General features: G+C 56.6%; 8 protein-coding genes across 8 annotated transcripts; 5 read left to right on the top strand and 3 right to left on the bottom strand.

Annotated features, from left to right (window-relative positions):
• Positions 1–380: 380 nt before the first annotated feature.
• Positions 381–2,438, top strand: CTI6 (Histone deacetylase complex subunit CTI6; the record flags this gene model as incomplete). Its single annotated transcript, XM_032025725.1, has 4 exons — positions 381–955; positions 1,110–1,394; positions 1,442–1,677; positions 1,738–2,438. The coding sequence occupies 4 exons, from the start codon at positions 381–383 to the stop codon at positions 2,436–2,438; spliced, it is 1,797 nt and encodes a 598-aa protein (XP_031877702.1).
• Positions 2,439–2,986: 548 nt separating this feature from the next.
• Positions 2,987–4,102, bottom strand: mtg1 (Mitochondrial GTPase 1; the record flags this gene model as incomplete). The annotated part of the gene is made up of 1 exon (XM_032025724.1): positions 2,987–4,102. The coding sequence occupies one exon, from the start codon at positions 4,100–4,102 to the stop codon at positions 2,987–2,989; it is 1,116 nt and encodes a 371-aa protein (XP_031877697.1).
• An 812-nt stretch (positions 4,103–4,914) lies between these two features.
• CGGC5_v011073 (putative transporter) lies at positions 4,915–6,887 on the top strand (the record flags this gene model as incomplete). Its single annotated transcript, XM_032025723.1, has 3 exons — positions 4,915–5,357; positions 5,408–5,501; positions 5,580–6,887. 3 exons carry the CDS (start codon positions 4,915–4,917, stop codon positions 6,885–6,887), a joined length of 1,845 nt encoding a protein of 614 aa, XP_031877698.1.
• A 424-nt stretch (positions 6,888–7,311) lies between these two features.
• Positions 7,312–8,366, top strand: CGGC5_v011072 (15-hydroxyprostaglandin dehydrogenase; the record flags this gene model as incomplete). Its single annotated transcript, XM_032025722.1, has 3 exons — positions 7,312–7,363; positions 7,432–8,027; positions 8,082–8,366. The coding sequence occupies 3 exons, from the start codon at positions 7,312–7,314 to the stop codon at positions 8,364–8,366; spliced, it is 933 nt and encodes a 310-aa protein (XP_031877699.1).
• Positions 8,367–9,093: 727 nt separating this feature from the next.
• On the top strand, positions 9,094–10,392 carry CGGC5_v011071 (uncharacterized protein; the record flags this gene model as incomplete). Its single annotated transcript, XM_032025721.1, has 1 exon — positions 9,094–10,392. The coding sequence occupies one exon, from the start codon at positions 9,094–9,096 to the stop codon at positions 10,390–10,392; it is 1,299 nt and encodes a 432-aa protein (XP_031877700.1).
• A 219-nt stretch (positions 10,393–10,611) lies between these two features.
• Positions 10,612–11,767, bottom strand: npgA (4'-phosphopantetheinyl transferase NpgA; the record flags this gene model as incomplete). The annotated part of the gene is made up of 2 exons (XM_032025719.1): positions 10,612–11,460; positions 11,684–11,767. 2 exons carry the CDS (start codon positions 11,765–11,767, stop codon positions 10,612–10,614), a joined length of 933 nt encoding a protein of 310 aa, XP_031877724.1.
• Positions 11,768–14,428: 2,661 nt separating this feature from the next.
• PET191 (Mitochondrial protein PET191) lies at positions 14,429–14,885 on the bottom strand (the record flags this gene model as incomplete). Its single annotated transcript, XM_032025718.1, has 2 exons — positions 14,429–14,796; positions 14,861–14,885. 2 exons carry the CDS (start codon positions 14,883–14,885, stop codon positions 14,429–14,431), a joined length of 393 nt encoding a protein of 130 aa, XP_031877723.1.
• Positions 14,886–15,788: 903 nt separating this feature from the next.
• CGGC5_v011068 (putative lipase) lies at positions 15,789–18,047 on the top strand (the record flags this gene model as incomplete). The annotated part of the gene is made up of 5 exons (XM_032025717.1): positions 15,789–15,820; positions 15,954–16,033; positions 16,101–16,196; positions 16,268–16,563; positions 16,614–18,047. 5 exons carry the CDS (start codon positions 15,789–15,791, stop codon positions 18,045–18,047), a joined length of 1,938 nt encoding a protein of 645 aa, XP_031877728.1.
• Between the last annotated feature and the right edge of the window lie 663 nt (positions 18,048–18,710).

Below are 18,710 nucleotides of genomic sequence, written 5' to 3'. Positions count from 1 at the left end.
TTTTCCCGACCCGTCACGACATGATTTTACATTGTCCTCAACTGTTAGACATGCGAACTGTTCAATCCCCGAAAAAGTCTTGCTGGAGTACCCGAGTCCTCCCTTCTCAGTAGCCTGACCTACCTGCGAGTCGCGAACCAAACCATTTCTTCCACTCTCGCTCGATCGACTGCCCTCCCACCCGAACCACCACAACAACCCACTCGCTCCTCTCTCTCCTCCTTACCTCGACACCTCAATTCTCTCCTGCGTGCCTTGCCTTGGACATTGCGACAACCGCCTCTCATCTGTCAACCTCCTGCCAACCTCCCTCCCTCCCTCCTCCGAATCCCTCCCCCGTTCGTTTCTCCTCCCCTCCGCCTTCCCGCCGCGCTGCCTCAATGGCACCCCCCTCGCCTCGACGATCTTCACGAGCCCGAGGCAATACAGTCTCTCAATCACAACAGTCGTCGACTACGTCGAGTCTCTCTAGCCGCGGCGAGAGGAATACAAGATCTCTCAACAAGACCTCTTCCGCAAAATCCACACCAAGCGCCTCGCTCTCCTCAGAGCCCCCCGAGGACCTCGAGGACGCACTTCCCTCACGACGTCGGACCCGCGCCCAAGAGGACGCCCGAGACAAGTCTCGTATTGATCCCTACGACATGGCTACCGGAAGCGACGACGTCCAGGAGGACGACGAGTCGGTGCGCTGCGTCTGCGGCTTCGATGAATACCCGGGTCCTCCGCCCTTCGAGGAGGACTCCAAGCACGGAAAGCACAACCCGGAGGCAGACTTCTTCGCCAGCATCGAGCTGTCAGACGAGGTCTCTGGTTTGTTCGTCCAGTGCGATGTGTGCAAGGTCTGGCAACATGGTGCCTGCGTCGGTATTTTCACCGAAGAGAGCTCTCCCGACGAGTACTTCTGCGAGAAGTGTCGGAATGACCTACACAAGATTCACACTGCAAGCAATGGGTTAGTTTTCCAGATGACCTTCCCACACTGAACAGTGCTCTCTCTGCTGGTGTGATTGACAGTCCTGCGAGGACCGCGTCCCTGGCCTTGAGAGATCCTCTGGCAGCCCACCCATTTCACCCGTCTTGTAGCATACTAATGTCGTACCGTACAGACAACGCTACTCAAATTACCTTCCACTCAACCGTCCATCGCGCGCGACGTCCCGAGCTGCCTCCCTTGTCAAAGACGGCACCCGCTCACCCAAGGAGACGAGCAAAAATGGCCGAGCCTCGTCAGCAACACAAGCTCAAAAGCGAAGATCGACCATGAACAGTCGGGACGCTGCATACGACGAGGATGAACAGTTACGAAGAGCCATCGAGGCCAGCAAAGAAGAGGCTGTTCCTGACCAGCCGGAAACGCGCCGACCGAAGCGTGGCCGCAGCGGCAGTGAGGAGTAAGTGCTCAATTGGGTCGTTGTTTGGCGTCTCCTAACGGTTTTAGAAATCTCGCAAGTCTGAAGAGGCAACGAACAAGCTCTCCTTCAATGTCGCCGCCCCCCGAAAAAACACAAGCAATTGAAGACGAGTCAGAGGAGGAATCAATCACTCGTAACGGACAGAAGAAGGCTCGCGGCGCCCGCAATCAGCGAGAGAGATCGGAGCGTGAAGAGCGCGACCGTCAACGTGCTGAAGCCGCCAAAAGCAGAAAGGGTCGTGCGGATCGCAGAAGGGCGGAGGGTACTACTACCACTACCACTGCGGGTGTCGTCAAGGAGCCTGAAGCTCATGTGGCCACAGATTCAGATCCGTCGGAAGAAGTCCCTCTGGCGTCCGCAAAACCTATTGTGAAGCCAACAACGGAGCCTCCTGCCCCGGTTGAAGCGCCTCCGTCGTCTGCGCCGACCCCCGATACCCCGCCGGCGAACTCGGCACCCACTGGCAGCACGCACAAGAAGTCGAGTCGCAACAACCAGAAACGTGGCAAGGGCCGAAACCAGTATACGAAGGATCGAGACGGACATGAAGATACGCCTGCGCGTTCGATGTCCAGAGACATTGCGCGGAATCACGACGACCATACTGGCGCTGGAGTCAGCAAACACGCTGGCGCGGACCAGTCTAAGCATCATGGAGCTAAGCACAAGGCCCACAGCACCCAGAGCAAGGTGTCTATGAACGAGATGAAGCGAAGAGTGACAGCTTTTCTCGACTTCATCTCCAAGACGCAAGTGGAGCTGGCGGGAGAAGCGCTACCAGGGTCACGAAGCAGCCAAAACAGCTCTCAGCAACACAGCCCGCGCGCGACAACCGCGCCAGAAGCACCAAAAATCAGCGTCAACGGCGCTGCAAGCACAGAAGCAAAGGACTCCGCTGTCGCGAACGGGTCGTCCAGCGGAAACGATTCCGAGTCTAAGGAGTTTAAGGCTTTAAACTGTGTGGAAATGATGGACGTTCTAACCCGGGACCTACTTCGTTGGCAAAAGCAGTATGCGCCTTGACGAGTAGCCTCTGGGTTTCTGGCGTTTGTTTCCCTGTTCTCTATATATGCGACCCATTGCTCGAAAGCGACACAGTGGCTGCGGTTGGTTTCGGCGTATGATACCAGAGATTATCCGACGGTGGCATCCGACGGCAAACATGTTTTTTTTGTTTTGATTTTTTCGTTGTTTGGGTTTATTACTTCTGGCGTTAAGGTCCCTGGGATGGCGAGAGTGATCGGAGCATAGGGTTTTCAAAATGGCCATTTTTGCTACAGAATTGAGTGTACGTACTAGTTACGGGTTATTGAGTTTGGTTGTGACTGGTGGGCCTGGGGATGAATGTCGGATACTCAGACAGATGCGAATGTTCGATGGGTATGAGTGACGGCTTCGCGCTGTGTCAGGCCTATATCTAGCGACGTTTCGACATGAACTTGGCGCATCTTCTAATGTACACATTACCCTCATTTATCCTCGTTTCATTTTTCCATGTATGATATACAGAGTGCGGGGTATCTCTATAGGTCGTCGTCGTCCTCCTCTTCAAAATTTACTCTCCTTGAATCTTACACGGCTTTGGTTTTGTTGAGTGCTCTGTCCTTCTTGGCCTCTTTCTCCCGCTTGCGCGCCTGGCTCATGCTCACGGGGCCTTGTCCGGCCTTTTCTAACTCCTTCTCCCTGAAAGCCTCGTCGTTGACATCGTCCAAAACGACCTTGCCCAGTTGGCCAACTCTCCATTGCTTGACTATCCAATCTGCCGCACTCTCCGCATTCGCCTCTCCGCCGCTCTTCAACTTGCCCGTCTTGCTCGCTACCCCTTGTAGAAAGTCGTTGACTTCGTTCGTTGGATCGCTGTATTTCGCGTACACACTGGGGTCGGCGAGGTTCATCCGGTAAAGGAGGTAATCCGCAAGAATCACCATCGGGATGCGGTCGTCCTTCACGGATCCGACCAGCGCAAGCTTGACCATGCTCTCGGCCTCGGACACGTACGGCATGAAGACTCCGGGCGTGTCGAGGACGAACACGCCCTCGCCGAGCCCCGCGCCGCCGTCCTTCTCGGAGTCGAGGATGCGCACGGGGGAGGACAGCTTGCGCGTCACGCCGGGCTGCGCGCCGACCCTTGCGACGGACGGCTTCTTCTGCATGCCGTGCTTGCGCAGCTTGTTCAGCAGGGTGCTCTTGCCGACGTTGGGCATGCCGACGACGAGCGCGCGCACGCCCGTCAGGCTGTCGATGCCCTGCGCGACATGGCGGATCTCGCTCAGCAGGGTCTTTGTGCTCGTGCCGTCGTCCTTGCGCCAGAAGACGGCGCGCTGCGGGGTGCCGCCGGCCGCGGTCTGGCCGCGGTGGAAGCGGCGCAGCGCCTGCTCGATCTCGCGGGGGCTGTCGGTGCCGAGGTCGCGGTGGGTGTAGACGACGATGCGCGCGCGGCCGGCGATGGCGCGGTCGAGGATCGGGTTCCAGGAGGTGATGGGGACGCGGTAGTCGCGGCACTCGAGGACTAGGCCGACCTCGCTGAGGCGGGAGGAGATGTCGCGGAGGGCGGCGTGGTGGTGGCCGAGGTAGTAGGAGCGGGGGATGGAGTCGGAGACGTCGAAGCGGGTGCGGGGCGAGAAGGCGCCGGTCGCGGCGGCGGCGGCGACGGTGGTGGTGCTCCGGCGAGCGAGGGTCGGGAGCATCTTGGGAGAGGTTTGTCGGTGCGCCGGGGTTGGGCGCGATGGCCTGTGATTGAGTGGATCTAGCGCGGGTGAGTAGTCATTGTCCTTCTGCGACTCAAATTCATGAGCGGTCCCTTTTTTTTTGGTTCGGGAGTGAGTTGGGCGTTGATGGAGCTGTTCGCTTTTCTCTTCCCCTTGAAGCGCAGGGTGGGAAATTTGGTCGCAAATTTCTTTTCAGCCTGACAGCGCACCGGTCGCGCAGCCTCATCGAATGCGCCACAATTGATTGGCCGGCGGGGGTGTAAAGGTTGGAGGGGCACTGAGGCTGGGCCCCTGCACCCTGCGACGGTGACGTCAGGGACGCTGTGCCGGATCCGAGAGCTTCGGAGGAGCCAGTCTCCACCTGTGCCAAGGCTTGGCCAATGAGGGTTGAGAATCCACGTGGGGGACGGGCGGCGTTCGATTTGTTGCAGAGCGCTTGAATTGAAGCCGTTTTTTTGAGTTTTGTCGCTTGTTGGGCACTGATCAAGGGCCTGCCTTGGACGCCCTGGATGTTTCGAGACTATGGAAAAGTATGCCGCGCAACCGATGAGTGAAAAAGCGGTGTTTCTTGGTTCGTGACTTGCCGCGGGGCGTTTGGGGCTAAAGATAGACGCATGTTGAGTTCTTCAAAAATACCTTCTATCTTTCCTCTTTGCCTAATGACTCGACTTGACATGTCGTCACTTGCTTTTGCTGTCATCTGTTGAACGCCTGCTGCTGTTCATTTCTGGAGGTGACAGCCTGGAGTTGCGGTGAACACCACCATCTTCAGCACACCCAACTCCTCCACGATGGGTCCCGAAGGTGATCGTCGGGCGTCAGCCACAGCACGGCAGACCAACGACGACGACGCCATCACGCCAGTTCCGGAGTTGCAAACACAGGCTCCTTCAGAGAGAACGATTTCTCCCGCGAACCGAGAGCTGTCACCCGAAGTCGCCTCCGTTCGCCAAGAGGAGCGTTCCCCGAGCAGATGGCGAGGATACTTTGCCAAGAGCGGGAAGCTCAGACCGTTCAGACTGCTGAAGGAGGACTCTCTCAACTTCAGACTGCGATACATATCAGACTGGACTGTGTTCAACCAACTCGTGCTGGCCAGTGCGATCTACGTCTTCTTTACTAACATTTTGCCCGGCATCACCTTTGCCAGCGACTTGTACGTTCTGACTGGAGAGTCGTGGGGGACGATCGAGGTTGTGTTTAGCACAGGGCTCTGTGGGATCATCTTTGCTCTGTAAGTTGGCGGGAAAGCTTGTGACTGTTGTGATACTAATACGTCCTCAGATTCTCGGCCCAGCCGTTGACTATCCTCGGTGTCACTGGTCCATTTTCGGTTCTGGCAGAGAATATCTACTCGCTATGCGAGAACTCTTTCAAGGTAGCGTCCATTCCTCGACGCGGTCATTTTGACCCGTCATTCTTATTCCAAGTGTATGGCTGCGACTGACATTCCCAGATCCCCTTTCTGCCCTTCATGGCCTGGTCCCTCATCCACTCCGGCTGGATGCACTACCTCCTCGCCATCTTCAACGCCCACGACTACACCATGCAGTACGTCACCGACTTTAGCGCCGACATCTTCTCCCTCCTAAACAGCGTAATTTACTTCCATAAGGCCGTCCGCGAGCTCGAGCGCACCAAAGCCGCGGTCTCGCTCGCGGCCTTTCTCTATGCCATCATCGGCGCAGTGGGCACCTGTCTCCTCGCCATCTTCCTCTCGACGGCGCCGTCGTGGAAGCCGCTGTTCCACAGGTACGTCCGCATGGGCCTCGCGGAGTACGCCGCCGCCATCTCCATCGTCTTCTTCATCGGCATGCCCTACGTCGGCGACCTGGCGCACCTCGACCACAACAGGCTGGAGGTCTCCAAGACGTTCAGGCCGTCGTCGCCGAGCCGGGACGTCTTCTTTGTCGAGTTCTGGAAGCTCCCCATCGGCTGGATCTTCATCGCCATCATCCCGGGCATCATCATCACGGTGCTGTTCTACTTTGACCACGAGATCAGCAGCATCATCTGCACGGCGAAGAGGTACGGCATCCAGAAGCCTGGGGGCTACGCGTGGGATATCATGCTTCTGGGCACGACGACGATTATGTGCGGTATTCTCGGGATCCCGCCAGCGAACGGACTCCTTCCTCAAGCACCGCTACACTCTGAATCTCTCATGCACACCGTCGTCGAAGATCCTCCCGCCCCGAACTCTGAGCCCGGCGAAGACCCCCCATTGAAACCCTTGATACGGGTCTACGAACAGAGATATTCGCCCTTCATCCAAGCGGCTGGCATCTTACTCTTCGTCTCACCGCCCTTTCAACACGTCCTGGGCTTCACGCCTACCTCTGTCCTCGCAGGACTGTTTATGTTCATGGGCTACCAGTCGCTATCCGTCAACCCGATCCTCAACAGAATCTGGCACCTCCTCACGCCCATATCGGAACTTCCTGCTTTGCCCCAGGGCGCGTCCTGGCTGGGCATTCACATGTATACCATCTCGCAGATCATCCTCACCGGCATCGTTTTTGGAGTCACATTGACCGTCGCAGCCCCAGGGTTCCCCATCATCATCATCATCTTGGTCCCTGTCAGGCTGTTCCTGATGAACAAAGTATGGAATCGGGAGACATTGAGATACGTCGACGGGTGGGCGACAAGAGAAGGAAAGCCGGAGGACAACGAGAACGACCGCAGGCGGGAGGCCGTCATCGCCTCGCGCGAGTCAGCTAGACGAGTGTCCGACGAGGAGAAGGGTACGAAATCTGCGTGAAATAACTGCAAAGATACAGCTAGAATGCACAAAGAGCCGGCAATACAAAACCACTCCATTCAATTGCAGAAGTTCATCACAAATGTCACCTCGCTGCATGAAGAAACCCCGGTCCCTGTCCTGCGAGATCTATCCATCTGCGGGGTTCCGTCCCGCTGTCAACCACGTCCGGACCCATTTACCCCCCGCCCCGAGGTCGAAGGGTACCCTTTTTCGGATCAATGTCCGTGATGCATCGGGTGAAGATACCCGCAGCGGCGGCTACCGCGATCAACCTACAATCCGCCTTCGCAGCCTTACCTTGTGAGACATATTGCGCCATGGCGTATTTCAGGGCCGAGATGCCCGGTGGGCGTCGAGGAGCTGTCTCGTCTCACCTGGGCTTGTTGAACTCCTCATCGCACTCGGTTTATCTGTAATTAAGATGTCGTTATCTGTAGCCGGGAAATATGCAGTCATCACTGGCGCAGGATCAGGTAAGTCATCAACTCAGTCGTCACAAGACCAGAAAAGAAAAGGGAAAAAAAGCTCACGCATAACCAAGGTATCAACCTGGCCTTCGCCAAACTCCTTCTCGAGCGCGGCTGCTCCGTCCTCATAGGCGACCTCGCCCTCCGCCCCGAGGCATCCTCCCTCGTCTCCCAGTACTCCCCCCAGTCCTCATCAGACAGCAGCCGTCCGGCAGCCCACTTCCAGCAGACCAACGTCGCCTCCTGGCCGCAGCTCTCCCGCCTATGGGACACGGCGCTCGCCACCTTCCCATGCGTCGACATCGTCGTGCCCGGGGCGGGCATCTTCGAGCCGGCGTGGAGCTCCTTCTGGCACGCGCCCAAGACGGCATCGAACCCGGACACTAAGTCGCGCGACGCCGCTGCGGCGGAGCCGGGCACGTACGCGGTCATCGATGTCAACCTGACGCACCCGATCCGGCTGAGCCAGCTCGCCATCGGGCACTGGACGCAGACGCACCGGCCGGGGTGTCTGGTGCACGTGAGCAGTATCGCGGGGCACGCGTTCGGGTTCGGGACGCCGTTGTATTTTGCGAGCAAGCATGGCTTGCACGCTTTTGTGAGGAGTATAGGGGAGATGAGGGATCGGGTTGGGATTAGGTGCAGCGCTGTCGCGCCTGGGGCCGTCATGGTATGACTCTACATGTTTTGTCTTTTCTGTTCGATAGTTGCTAACGTCATGCAGACCCCAATGTGGCGGGAGGACCCCGACAAGAAGCATATGGCCGAGGAGAAGGAAGACGCGAAGCTGTTCACGGAGCCCGAGGAGATTGCTCGGGGCATGCTTGAGCTTTGCGAGAACCCTGAGTACGGGAATGGAACCATCCTGGAGGTTGTCAAGGGAAGGAAGCGGGTTGTGCCGTTTTACCACGCCGAACCGCCACAGGGTGACGGAGTCTTCATACCAAAGTACAAGGAGGGCGCGGAGAAGCTCTGGGACGGGTTGGAAAGCGGCGGGTTGAAGGTCTGATGGATGGCATGAAGTGAAATGGCGGGGCCGAGTTCGAAGAATGAAGAGCATTGTGTAGAGACTGGCTCTATCTCGTGTACCGCAGCGAATACTTTTTCTTTGAGCTTACTCATTCTCTATTATAAAAATCGTCGTTGTAATTATTGTCATGATTGTCGTCGTCGTCGTCGTCACTATTGGTCTTATTATCGTTGCTTCTACCTACTAACGTCTCTAGTCGTATCATAACATTATGCTCGTCATTGCGTAGATAGGAGAGATAGCCGTGTAAACACCGAAATACTAGGCGGGCTCGTTATTTGTTATGTGCTCTTGATCCTCATGGCATTTAGACTATGGTGTGTTCTGAAAGATTGAATTACAAAACCTATCTTGAAGAGAATGCATGCCTCTTGCTTAAAATCCAGCCCCCAATTCGTCTTGGCGAAGGATCCGGTTTGCTGACCAAAAACACGAACCAATTCGAACCACACCTTCGTGGTTCGAGCTTCTTGTTGCCTATTCAGGTAAGTGCGAAGCTCAGCAGCGGCAGGTAAGGCGAACGAACCACACCAACAGCTGCGGCCCGACGAACTGAGACATCACCCCCCCAACGCCACGCCAAATGGTGACTCTGCATTTCAGCCCTCGCTTAAATCAAGGCGGCATCCCCCTCACCCAGCTGTTGAAGCTTCTCGTGGTTGTAGCTCCAAGACATGCCTTGTGGAAACATTGTCTTGTGTATATGATGGCGTCTCTTGAAGATCTGATTCACTCGCCAGATGTACAAGACCTGCCAAGACGCCCGCACCTCGAGCTCTTCAACACGGATCCGACGGCATGCGGCGATGCCTCTTTTCACCTCTTCTCTCAGCTTCCCACCGAGCTTCGACTGCTTATATGGCAACATGCTCTGCAGCGAAACCGCCTGCTGAACGTCGCGGTTGAAGAGGCGGAAAGCAAAACTGTCGATGAGACTCCAAGATACTCCCTCGTCAACTCCCTGGGCCGCCCCATAACGGGAGACAACTACAGCGTCACAGTCCAAGCCCGGTGCCGTCTCCTCCCGGAACTCATGTCTGTATCCCGCGAATCTCGAGAGGCCGCCAGAGCATTCTACCCCGTCAGCCTCCCCTGCCACCTCAAATCCGCCGCCGGAACCCAAAAGACGGCCCTCCTTCTTAACCTCTCCTACGACTACCTCCAAATATCATCCGGCCCCTCCTGGAAAGCCACCATCGACTTCCTCCACGACCTCCGCGCCCACGACCCCTCAGGCACCGGCCTCCAGCACCTCGTCCTCGACGACGCCGACTCCGACCCCACACCGCTCAAACCGACCGACATCGACACCACCGCCCTCGCCGCGTTCCGCGCCACCGTCAAAGGCCTCAAGAGCATCTGGTTCCGAAACGTCACCCCGGCCGGCCGCGGCCTCGACGTGCTGACCTTCCGAACCGCCCACGTCTTCAACTACGGCTACCCCGTCGTTCCCTCCTTCACCTTCTTCGACGCGCCCCGCCGGGACCCGCGCAACATCTCGCGGGACCTGGAGAAGGTGTGGGCCGGGATTCACGACCCGCGCGGGAAGCCGCTGGCCTGGCGCCGGCTCCTCCGCAGCCTCGATGTCGATCCCGAGCGTGATCTCGACCCGGCGGCCGACGTGCGCGTCATGGTCGGCGCGCACAGGGAGGATAAAGTGCGCAGCCGTGAGGAGGCAAGGCGGTGTCTTCATGAGGAGGACTTTGAGTGGTTGAGGCTGCAGTGGTGGTTTCACGGGTGGGCGGACGGGCCGGATTGGGGCCGCGGATGCCCGCCGACGGGATGCTTTGGGACTCCGTCAGGGCTCATGGCGTGCGTGCCTCGCTTCGACGGTCCGGAGGTGCTGGCTGCGGCGCCGAGGCCGGCGTTGGGGTTTTGGCTGTTTCCTGTGGATGCGTTTGGAGAGTTGAGGGAGGATGAGGATCCGGACGGGTGGTTGAAGATAAAGGGGCTATTTGACCTGAAGGGTTCCTGGCCTGATCTTGCGCAGGCACACATATCATGATGTTTTGGATTTGTCCTTCATTTTTGCGGGTAAGATATGCGCGGAGACCAAGCTGCGGTAGAATATTAGAGAAAGGTGACAGCTTGTCACCGGTTTTGGTTCTTTATGGTACAGTTCTTGACTTTGGTGATCGACACTTGCCAAGCCAAAGAGCCGTGACTTCAGTTCAGACGACAATGCCAGGCTTGGCTGGACAACCTCTAGAGCAATCATCCCAAGCTATGAATGAGATTCTCCAAAGTCCAAGACTTCATCTAAAGAAAGCATAGTAAACGGTCCAATCTCAAATGCCAAGCCGTCTTCTTTGCGCTGAGGTGTTCGCACCGCTATGGCTGTCATGTAATCAGGACCCAAGGCTCTCAAACACACATTCGCATCTTCGACCTTGGCTCCCTTGAAGATGATGTCGTGCTCCGTGACGGCGTCTCCTTCGTCCTCAAACTTCTCCGCCGGCAGTGGCGGCTTGAAGTTCTTGAACTGGAGGTCGCCGAGCCACTCTGCAAGCAGCGCCTCGCCCGTCATCTTGACGTACGCCTCCCTCAGACACCAAAGAGCGTAGAAGCATCGCAGTTTGAAATCCATCGAGTCCTCTGCTGAGGCCCCCGGTTTCAACCCCGGCGGGATCGCCGAGAGAACCTGCCACTTGAGGAAGCTCGCCTCAGCAGGCGAGAGCACATCGGCGTGCACGTCCACGAAGCGCGGCCACCCCTCGCTCCTGAGCATGCTGTGGTCTCTGGAGCGACGCTCCGAGGTGCAGACAATGTCAACGCCCACGTCTACCGGTCCATTGGCCGCGTCATAACCGTGGACGGCGAAGAGCGCAACAAGACCGGCTTGGTGGCTCACGTTGAAGCTCAGGGGTTCGGAGCCGTCGGCGGTGCGGAAGACGGGCTTTGTCTTCTCATTGCGGACAGTGTTTGCCGAAGGCCAGGGGACGCCGCAGAAACGACTGATGGCGTAGCGTTTCAGAAGGTGCGAGCCTAGAGACAGCTTCGCGTCGCGAACGTGGTAGTACTTTAGCACAGCTTTGCGCTCGTCGGCGCTGAGGAGGGCGAGAGCCCGGGATGCCTGAGTCGTTTGGTCAGTTTCGTGGTGTTTTCAGGGTTTGCTTCTGCTCTTCCAGGGTTGAAGTGAGGCGAATGGGATATTGCGCCGACTTGCTGGGCGACTATTGGGGTAAAGATCTCGCCTCGGGCGGTTTGATTTGCATGGAGAAGGACGAAACAGACATGGGTGTGTGTGGGTGGTTCACGGGCGGTTCGGTTCGGTGAGGGAGGGTGAGGTTTCTTACTGCTTGTTCGAGGTGCTTCGTTTCAGTGGCCTCTGGATACAGGTGCCGAGTATCCAGGATCCACTGTGTGATAGTCGGGGCCATCTCGATCGGTATTGCTTTCGGTCGTTTCCAACCACGTTTCTCGCACTCGCAGGCTGGGGTTTTGCGATATGTCGTTTTTGCTCTATGTACAATGAGTCCCGCGGCCGAGAGATCTCGAGTGAAGCTCCAGTGGCTGCAGTTCCAGAAACCAAGCCGTCCCAGTCTGGGTCAGACAACCCGACTCAAGATTCACCTCAAACCAGCCGCCGCCGTCACAAGAGGGGACGAAAGGTGCCTGCCAAGCAATTCGATTAAGGTTAAGGATTGCCTACAGCCCGTGATTGACACCTTATCGCCCCGCAGGACAGGTGAGAAGAGACGTGAAAGAGACGAGTGGTGCAGCTGCAGCGGTGGCCGAGAGGAGCGTAGAGCCGTTTGGCGACTTGACACAAGAAACAAGCAATTGGACGATGGAGCTCGGAGGGGCTGAAGCGAGAAGGCGAAGAATGCTTGGTCACTGGTGCAGAAACCCCGGGCAGGCCGACAACAGTGATGGATCGATGATTTGCAATCTCAGGTTTCAGACATCAGGCCATCGGGACCTTGGGAGTTGCGAGTCGCTCCTGGTTTCATGGGGTTTGGTTGGGTGGGTGGAAAAGAAGCTGGAAGGGATGAGACGAGAGACTGAGGTGAGAGTGGAAGAGTAAGGTAAGGTGTCGTTGCGCGTGGGTGGAGGAGGGGCACGTTGAGACGTTTCCACCCCTTCCCTCAGGTTCCCGGTCCTCCAGGCGCCCCAAAGTTCCCAACTCAGGTCCAGTGCCACCCAACCTCCAGTTGTGCTGCCGGAACAGGGCGGACCAACGCCCGCTAGCGCCCATTCTTCCAGGTGGGGTGTCACTGGTTCCAGAGGCTCACGACTGCAGATCATACCAGTTGGCGGCTTGGCCCTGTCTTTGCCGCCCCAAACCTTTTCTCGACTTCAACTCCACCTGTGTCTGACATGCCACTCTGAATCCTGTATAAAGCTTCATCAACCGTCCCTCGTTTAAATCTTGTTTCTTTACTCCTCTCCAGCGCAATTCTACTCTCTCTTTCTAGAATTCGCCATGCAGTCGAGTCCACCATTCAAACACACAGATTCCTGCATTTCCACTACCTCAATCGGCCTCTCCCGTTCCGCCGCCATGTCCGCTACGATCACCACATAACAGACAACCACCACCATGCGCGGCGTCGAGCAGGCCAGGAGTGCCACTCTCTGTTCCACCTGATGTTCCCTTCCACGGAAGAGTAGAGCTGAAGGTGTTGAGCAGGGAAACCTTTTTTTGTTGGATTTTCCTGTCTGGAGGTCGGGGCGCGCCAGCCGGAAGACAGTCGAGGATCACCTTTTTACAACAACTTTTACACCGCTGGAGGGATCCGCAGTCACCTGAAGCGTCGATGATCCGTCCGCAGCTGCCACGCGCCGCCCTCGCAAGGGACGGCGCGGAAGGCGCCGGATGACGAGAATTCGCTGGTAGGCCTGCGTGAGCCTGGAAGTGACGACGACTCTCCCCTTGGTCCTTGGACCCGCCCGCCTCGCCTGGATCGGACTCTTCGTGAGTTAGAGGAAGGATTGAGAAGGCGGGACTTTTGTCCTGACTCGCCCAACCCCGGATTCTTCGTGAGTTAGGGGTTGTGGTTTGAGAGGGATGGTGATCGAGGGTGTTGAGGCGTATTTCTTACTTTTCTTCTTTTTTTCTTCAAATCAGCCCATCATAACGCCGAGAGTTGGGCAGCCCTATGAAGCGCAGGGGATGGGTTCGTGCACTTGTGTGGATCCGAAACTGCGTGGAGGGTCCCTTGCAGAGTCTGGACCTTTACGTGGTGCGGGGGATTAAGATGCTCGGAAGCATCAACCAACCAGACTATGTTGAATGGAAAGGGGAGGAAAGGGAACTTGGATGGTATTGGGATGGCCTTGAGAATCGATCAAAGATCTGGGGTGTAGGGAGGGGGAGACGTCGAGGTGGTGGATGGGGCAAGCTATGGCTTGTGCAACTGTTTACAATAATACAATGATTTTCTCTCACCTCGATTGGTTCAAACGTTCGATTGATGACCTACAATTTACTTACTGCTTCCGAAAGAATAAGGAAATAATTGGCACAGTGGTCGAGAAGCTGACAACGTGCCTCGTGTGGTTTGGACTGGTTCCCAGGCAAGCTGGTCCTCTCGTACACGTCAACCCTAAATCAGCGCTTTTTCCCGTGTATACAATATGACTGTATAGCTTTTGTCGAGTGTGCAGCTATTTCTCATTACACTTGATGTCTTTGTACATGTCCATTGGCGCGTTTAGATAAACGGGAGTCTGTAGCTATTAAAGGACAACCGTCCCGATAATTCGGCTCCCTATGCAACCCAGTAGACCGACGTCTCGACAGTCGTTGCTCATTCAAGCGTGATGTCCAACAAGTTCGTACTTGTGTATCGAGCCACTACACCCACCGCTTTTTGCCGCTTCTCCAACCCGGCATGTACACGGGCATTTCAATCCAAAGGTTGAGTCGGGATGTCGCGGCGCCTGTCCTCAGGATGTAATCGTACACTGGCTGCGAGATCATTTTGCAAAAACTCCAAGACGCCAACCGATGCCTCGCTCTTCAGGTCATACGCATAGTCTGTACAGTATCTCGTGATATCCACCTCTTCAAGCTTTCATCACAGTATTCTGTTGGATCACTTCTTTTGCGCCTCAGCCTGCTCGGCCCGGTACTTCTCGTTCTCCACCTCCCTCCAGTCCTTGGGCATGGGCTCGTTGCCGTCCGTCTCGCCCCTGCCACCAGCGAAGGCCGGCCGTCCGGCGTACAACTGGTAGCCCTTGCCCGACTCGGCGTCGTTCATGGTCTTGTAGTTGACGGGCATGTTGCCGCGGAAGCGCTTGCGCATGTCGACCATGCCGCGTTTGCACTCGCCGAAGCCCTTCTTGAGCTGCTGGCACTTTGTCGGGAGGGTGTTGACGAGGGGTTCGCGGAGGCAGTCGGAGGCGCTGTTCTGGTGGACCATGACGCAGTCGGATTCCTGGAGGCATTGCGCGAGAGCCGCGCCTGTGGGCATTTAATCAGTTGAGTGTCCATGCGAGTGGTTCTTGGGAGGGGAGTTGGGACGCACGCAATTCTTTGCAGGAGCTGGGCATGGTGACGGCGGTCTGGGGGTATTTCCCTTGGTGGACAGGCAGGCGGTGGTAGGTGGTTCGACGTGAAGCCTCAGCGTACAGTACCGACTCTAAGGTTTGCGAAGCATCAAACAATTAGAGAAAAAAACACGGCCACTGTGATTGGATGAGATGAGACCCACTCGGATGCAGCGGTTCCAGCGTCCTTTCACAGCGTTCTCGCGAGTCTGCAAGGTGCGAGCACAGAGACAACCCCCAGGGCAGCGTGAGGAGAGGCCGCTAAGGTTGGCTTAGTGCCATGTCCCTGCAGTCCTTCAGGTCCTCAGGTTCCCGCTTTTCAGGGATCCAGGCCCGTCGACCAACCGCGTCGCTCGCGCGGGCACCCCCTTCCCCACCTCATGCCCCTTCCAATTGAGGCACCCTTGCCCCGAAGAGAGCTGCCATGACGGCGGTTGGTGCTGCGTTGGCACGTTGTGACAGCGCAACAGGACCCGGGGCCGGTGACCACTGACCTCCCGAACCTCTGACCTTGAATCTGGGACTGGGAGCTTGACCTTTTCCCTTTCGAGAGCTCTCCCTCAGATGCATCTTCACATGTGACATCACTTCGCGCCCGTCCACTTCCACTTTCGTACGCTGACACACGACACACAGCAGCTTCGAGCACATCTTTTTCCCTCACGAGCCCAGTTGATCGCCAACCGCAAAGCTACAACCAGCCGCCCACAGCCCTCCTCTCTTGTCTCCGACCTTAAGTTAAGCTTTGCGCCCCTTTGGAGACTAGAGTGATGATGCCTTGAGAGCTTCCCCTAGCTGCTCGTTTCTTTGCTTTTCTTTCCCACCAAAAAAACCTTAGACATATCGTTCCTGGCCTGCGCCGCCAGCCTCTCATCGCATATTACACCGCATTCTCTGTTCCACACGATGCCTATCCCTTTCATCGGCCGGCTAAACATGTAAGGGTGCCCAATTGCCCTGATCCATCCTCTCCCTCCCTTCCTGAAATCCCGCCCCTCAAACTGCAACGCTTTGAACCCTTGCGATGTTGCAGTCAGTGCGATCCAGACTGGTGCTGATGGAGTCGCGCAGCGTCGAGTATGTGGCTTTGGTGGGGTCTTTTCTGCTGGTAGGACTCGAGGCTATCATCCGCGTCCTGACCTTGGCTCTACGTGAGGCAAAATGCGCTTCCCCTCGTGGCGTCCAGAGCTAGCTAGCTAACCCAGGAGCTCCTCCCAGCCTCGCCGCTCATCTCGCTCTTCTATGTGGCTTCCCGTCGACTGTTTAACCGATTCTCGACGCCGGCGCATAAACGCGCAGAACAGCGCAAGAAGTGTTGGTTCATCCCCCGCCACAGCTGACGTTTTCCTGTGGTTTCGAACTGCGCTGACTCGCGTGGTGCGCAGCCATCTCGACCAATGTGAGGGACGCCTCCGACTTTGTTGATCTCTGCCGGTTATACGGGTACGAGGCCGAGGAGCACGTCACGCAGACCAAGGATGGCTTCCTGTTGGGTCTCCACCGCCTGGCTTGGAGGAAGGGCGAGGAGGGCCAAAGGATCAACTGCGGCCCAGGCAGCGTGCAGAAGAAAGTCGTATATCTGCACCACGGGCTTCTCATGAACTCGGAGGTCTGGGTCTGCTTGACCGACGAGCAGAGATGTCTTCCGTTCGTGCTTGTCGAGAAGGGCTACGATGTTTGGGTACACTTACCAACCCGTGTTGATTTGGCGTAATACTGACGTTGACACAGCTCGGCAACAATCGCGGTAACAAGTACTCAAAGAAGTCGGTTTCTCACTCGCCCAAGTCTCTCGAGTTCTGGAATTTCTCCATTGACGAGTTCGCCTTCCATGACATTCCCGACAGCATCGCTTACATCCTCGAGGCCACCGGCCAGGAGAGTCTGTCATACATTGGCTTCTCCCAGGGAACCGCTCAGGCTTTTGCTACCTTGGCCATCCACCCCAAGCTGAACCAGCAGATCAACGTTTTCATCGCCTTGGCGCCAGCAATGTCTCCTGCCGGTCTTTCCAACGGTATCGTAGACGCACTAGTCAAGGCGTCGCCGCAAGTTCTGTTCCTCCTCTTCGGTCGTCGATCGATTCTCAGCTCCGCCACCATGTGGCAGTCCATTCTTTACCCGCCGATTTTCGTTCGAGCAATCGACGTCGGTCTTTCCTTTTTGTTCAACTGGCAGACGAAGAACATCTCTCTCAGCCAGAAACTCGCGGCTTACCCCCATCTATACTCGTTCACCAGCACAAAGAGTGTGGTCCACTGGTTCCAGATCATCCGCAACAAGTCCTTCCAGATGTACGACGACGACGTCCACCCTCCCGTGTCCATTAGCTCGTCCAGCAAGTATACCAAGGTCGCCAAGTACCCGACTCGCAACATCAAGACCCCTATTGTGCTTGTCTACGGCGGCAGCGACTCCCTCGTCGACATCAAGGTCATGCTCAAAGAACTTCCGAGTCAGACTGTAGCCACCGAGATCCCCCACTACGAGCACCTCGACTTCCTTTGGGGCCGCGACGTCGATGCCCAAGTCTTCCCGCACGTTTTTGATGCCCTCGACAGCTTCACCGACGCACTTCACTCCAAGGAGGAATACGCCCGCTACCAGCTCGCAAGACAGGAGAGCCTCCTCGGCTCCGGCAACGCGTACCGCCACGCCCATAAAGACAGCGACGTCTCCGCCAGCGACACGTCGAACGCGGTGGATGAAATCCAGCCCAGAAACGGTACGGACAGCCCGCTTTCATACAAGTCTCGAGACCGACCGTCCGGGATCCCCTCGCCTTTCGGGACGACCCGCACGAATAGCAATATGAGAACTCCGTATTCGCAGGTCGCCGCTAACGACGACGATGTACCTTCTTCACCAGACAGACCTGACAGCCGCGCTACGAACCCCGACGACAAGGAGGACGGCAGCTTGCTGAAGCCCACCCGCGAGTCGCCAACGGCGAAGCTCAAGGGCATCGGCGTGAGGAGGGGCAGCGGGGGCAGCAGCCTGAGCTTGGATAGCATGCGCGAGGGCAAAGGGATCAGTCTGGGCACGAGCAAGGCCCTCGGGGGCGTCGTGACGAAGAGCGGGATCGATGCCAAGGGGCTGGGTAATGCGGGTGTGGAGGAGGTTAAGGGCGGGAAGAAGAAAAAGCGTGTCACCGTGGCGCCGTAGTATTGAGGTGCCTAGTTAAAGAAAAGGCGGAGACAAAATTGGAATACAGGACACTCTGGAATAAAAGTTTATTTACCACTGAAATGGAGCTAGCGAGCAAGAGGATATTGACGACTGGCCTATGAAAAATAGCGTCCGTCATTTGAGGCATCGCACGCCTCCACTAGTGTTGATGAGGGAAATCGCCTAACTTGTGGTTGCGGCATAAGTTGGAGTGTATTTTCAGTCTACACTGCACTTTGGTGCAGCTATTTTCTCGCTCACCGGGTTCGATACGTGCATGCGCAGCATCCCTCGTGGCTTCTCTTCAATGTTCCTTGCTCACCAGCTGTGCTGGGTATATGAGGCGGTAGTCTTGAGGAGTTTGGACCGACTTCGAGATGCTTGATTGCCATGAAATTAACTGCCTTCATGGACAAGGGCAAGGTAAGAGATCATACTGGTCGACGAGACGTCTGTCCATTCATACTATAAATATACAAGAGACCGCCTATTTTTCCTGTGTCTGGACGGCTACATTTCCTGTGTAATTCATTGAAGATATTGCGAACGACGACAATGTTAACGATAACGGCGACAGTGACAACGACGACGATAGTTGAAGGACCAGAGGAGCCGACCCCCAAGTCTCAATTGCATGCTTGATATCGAAGAGACTCATCA

Source organism: Colletotrichum fructicola (genome assembly GCF_000319635.2).
Source record: "Colletotrichum fructicola Nara gc5 chromosome Unknown KSG_Nara_v1_contig06, whole genome shotgun sequence".
NCBI lineage: Eukaryota > Fungi > Ascomycota > Sordariomycetes > Glomerellales > Glomerellaceae > Colletotrichum > Colletotrichum fructicola.
The sequence above is the reverse complement of the archived record's forward strand: the minus strand, read 5'-3'. Positions and strand labels throughout refer to the sequence as shown.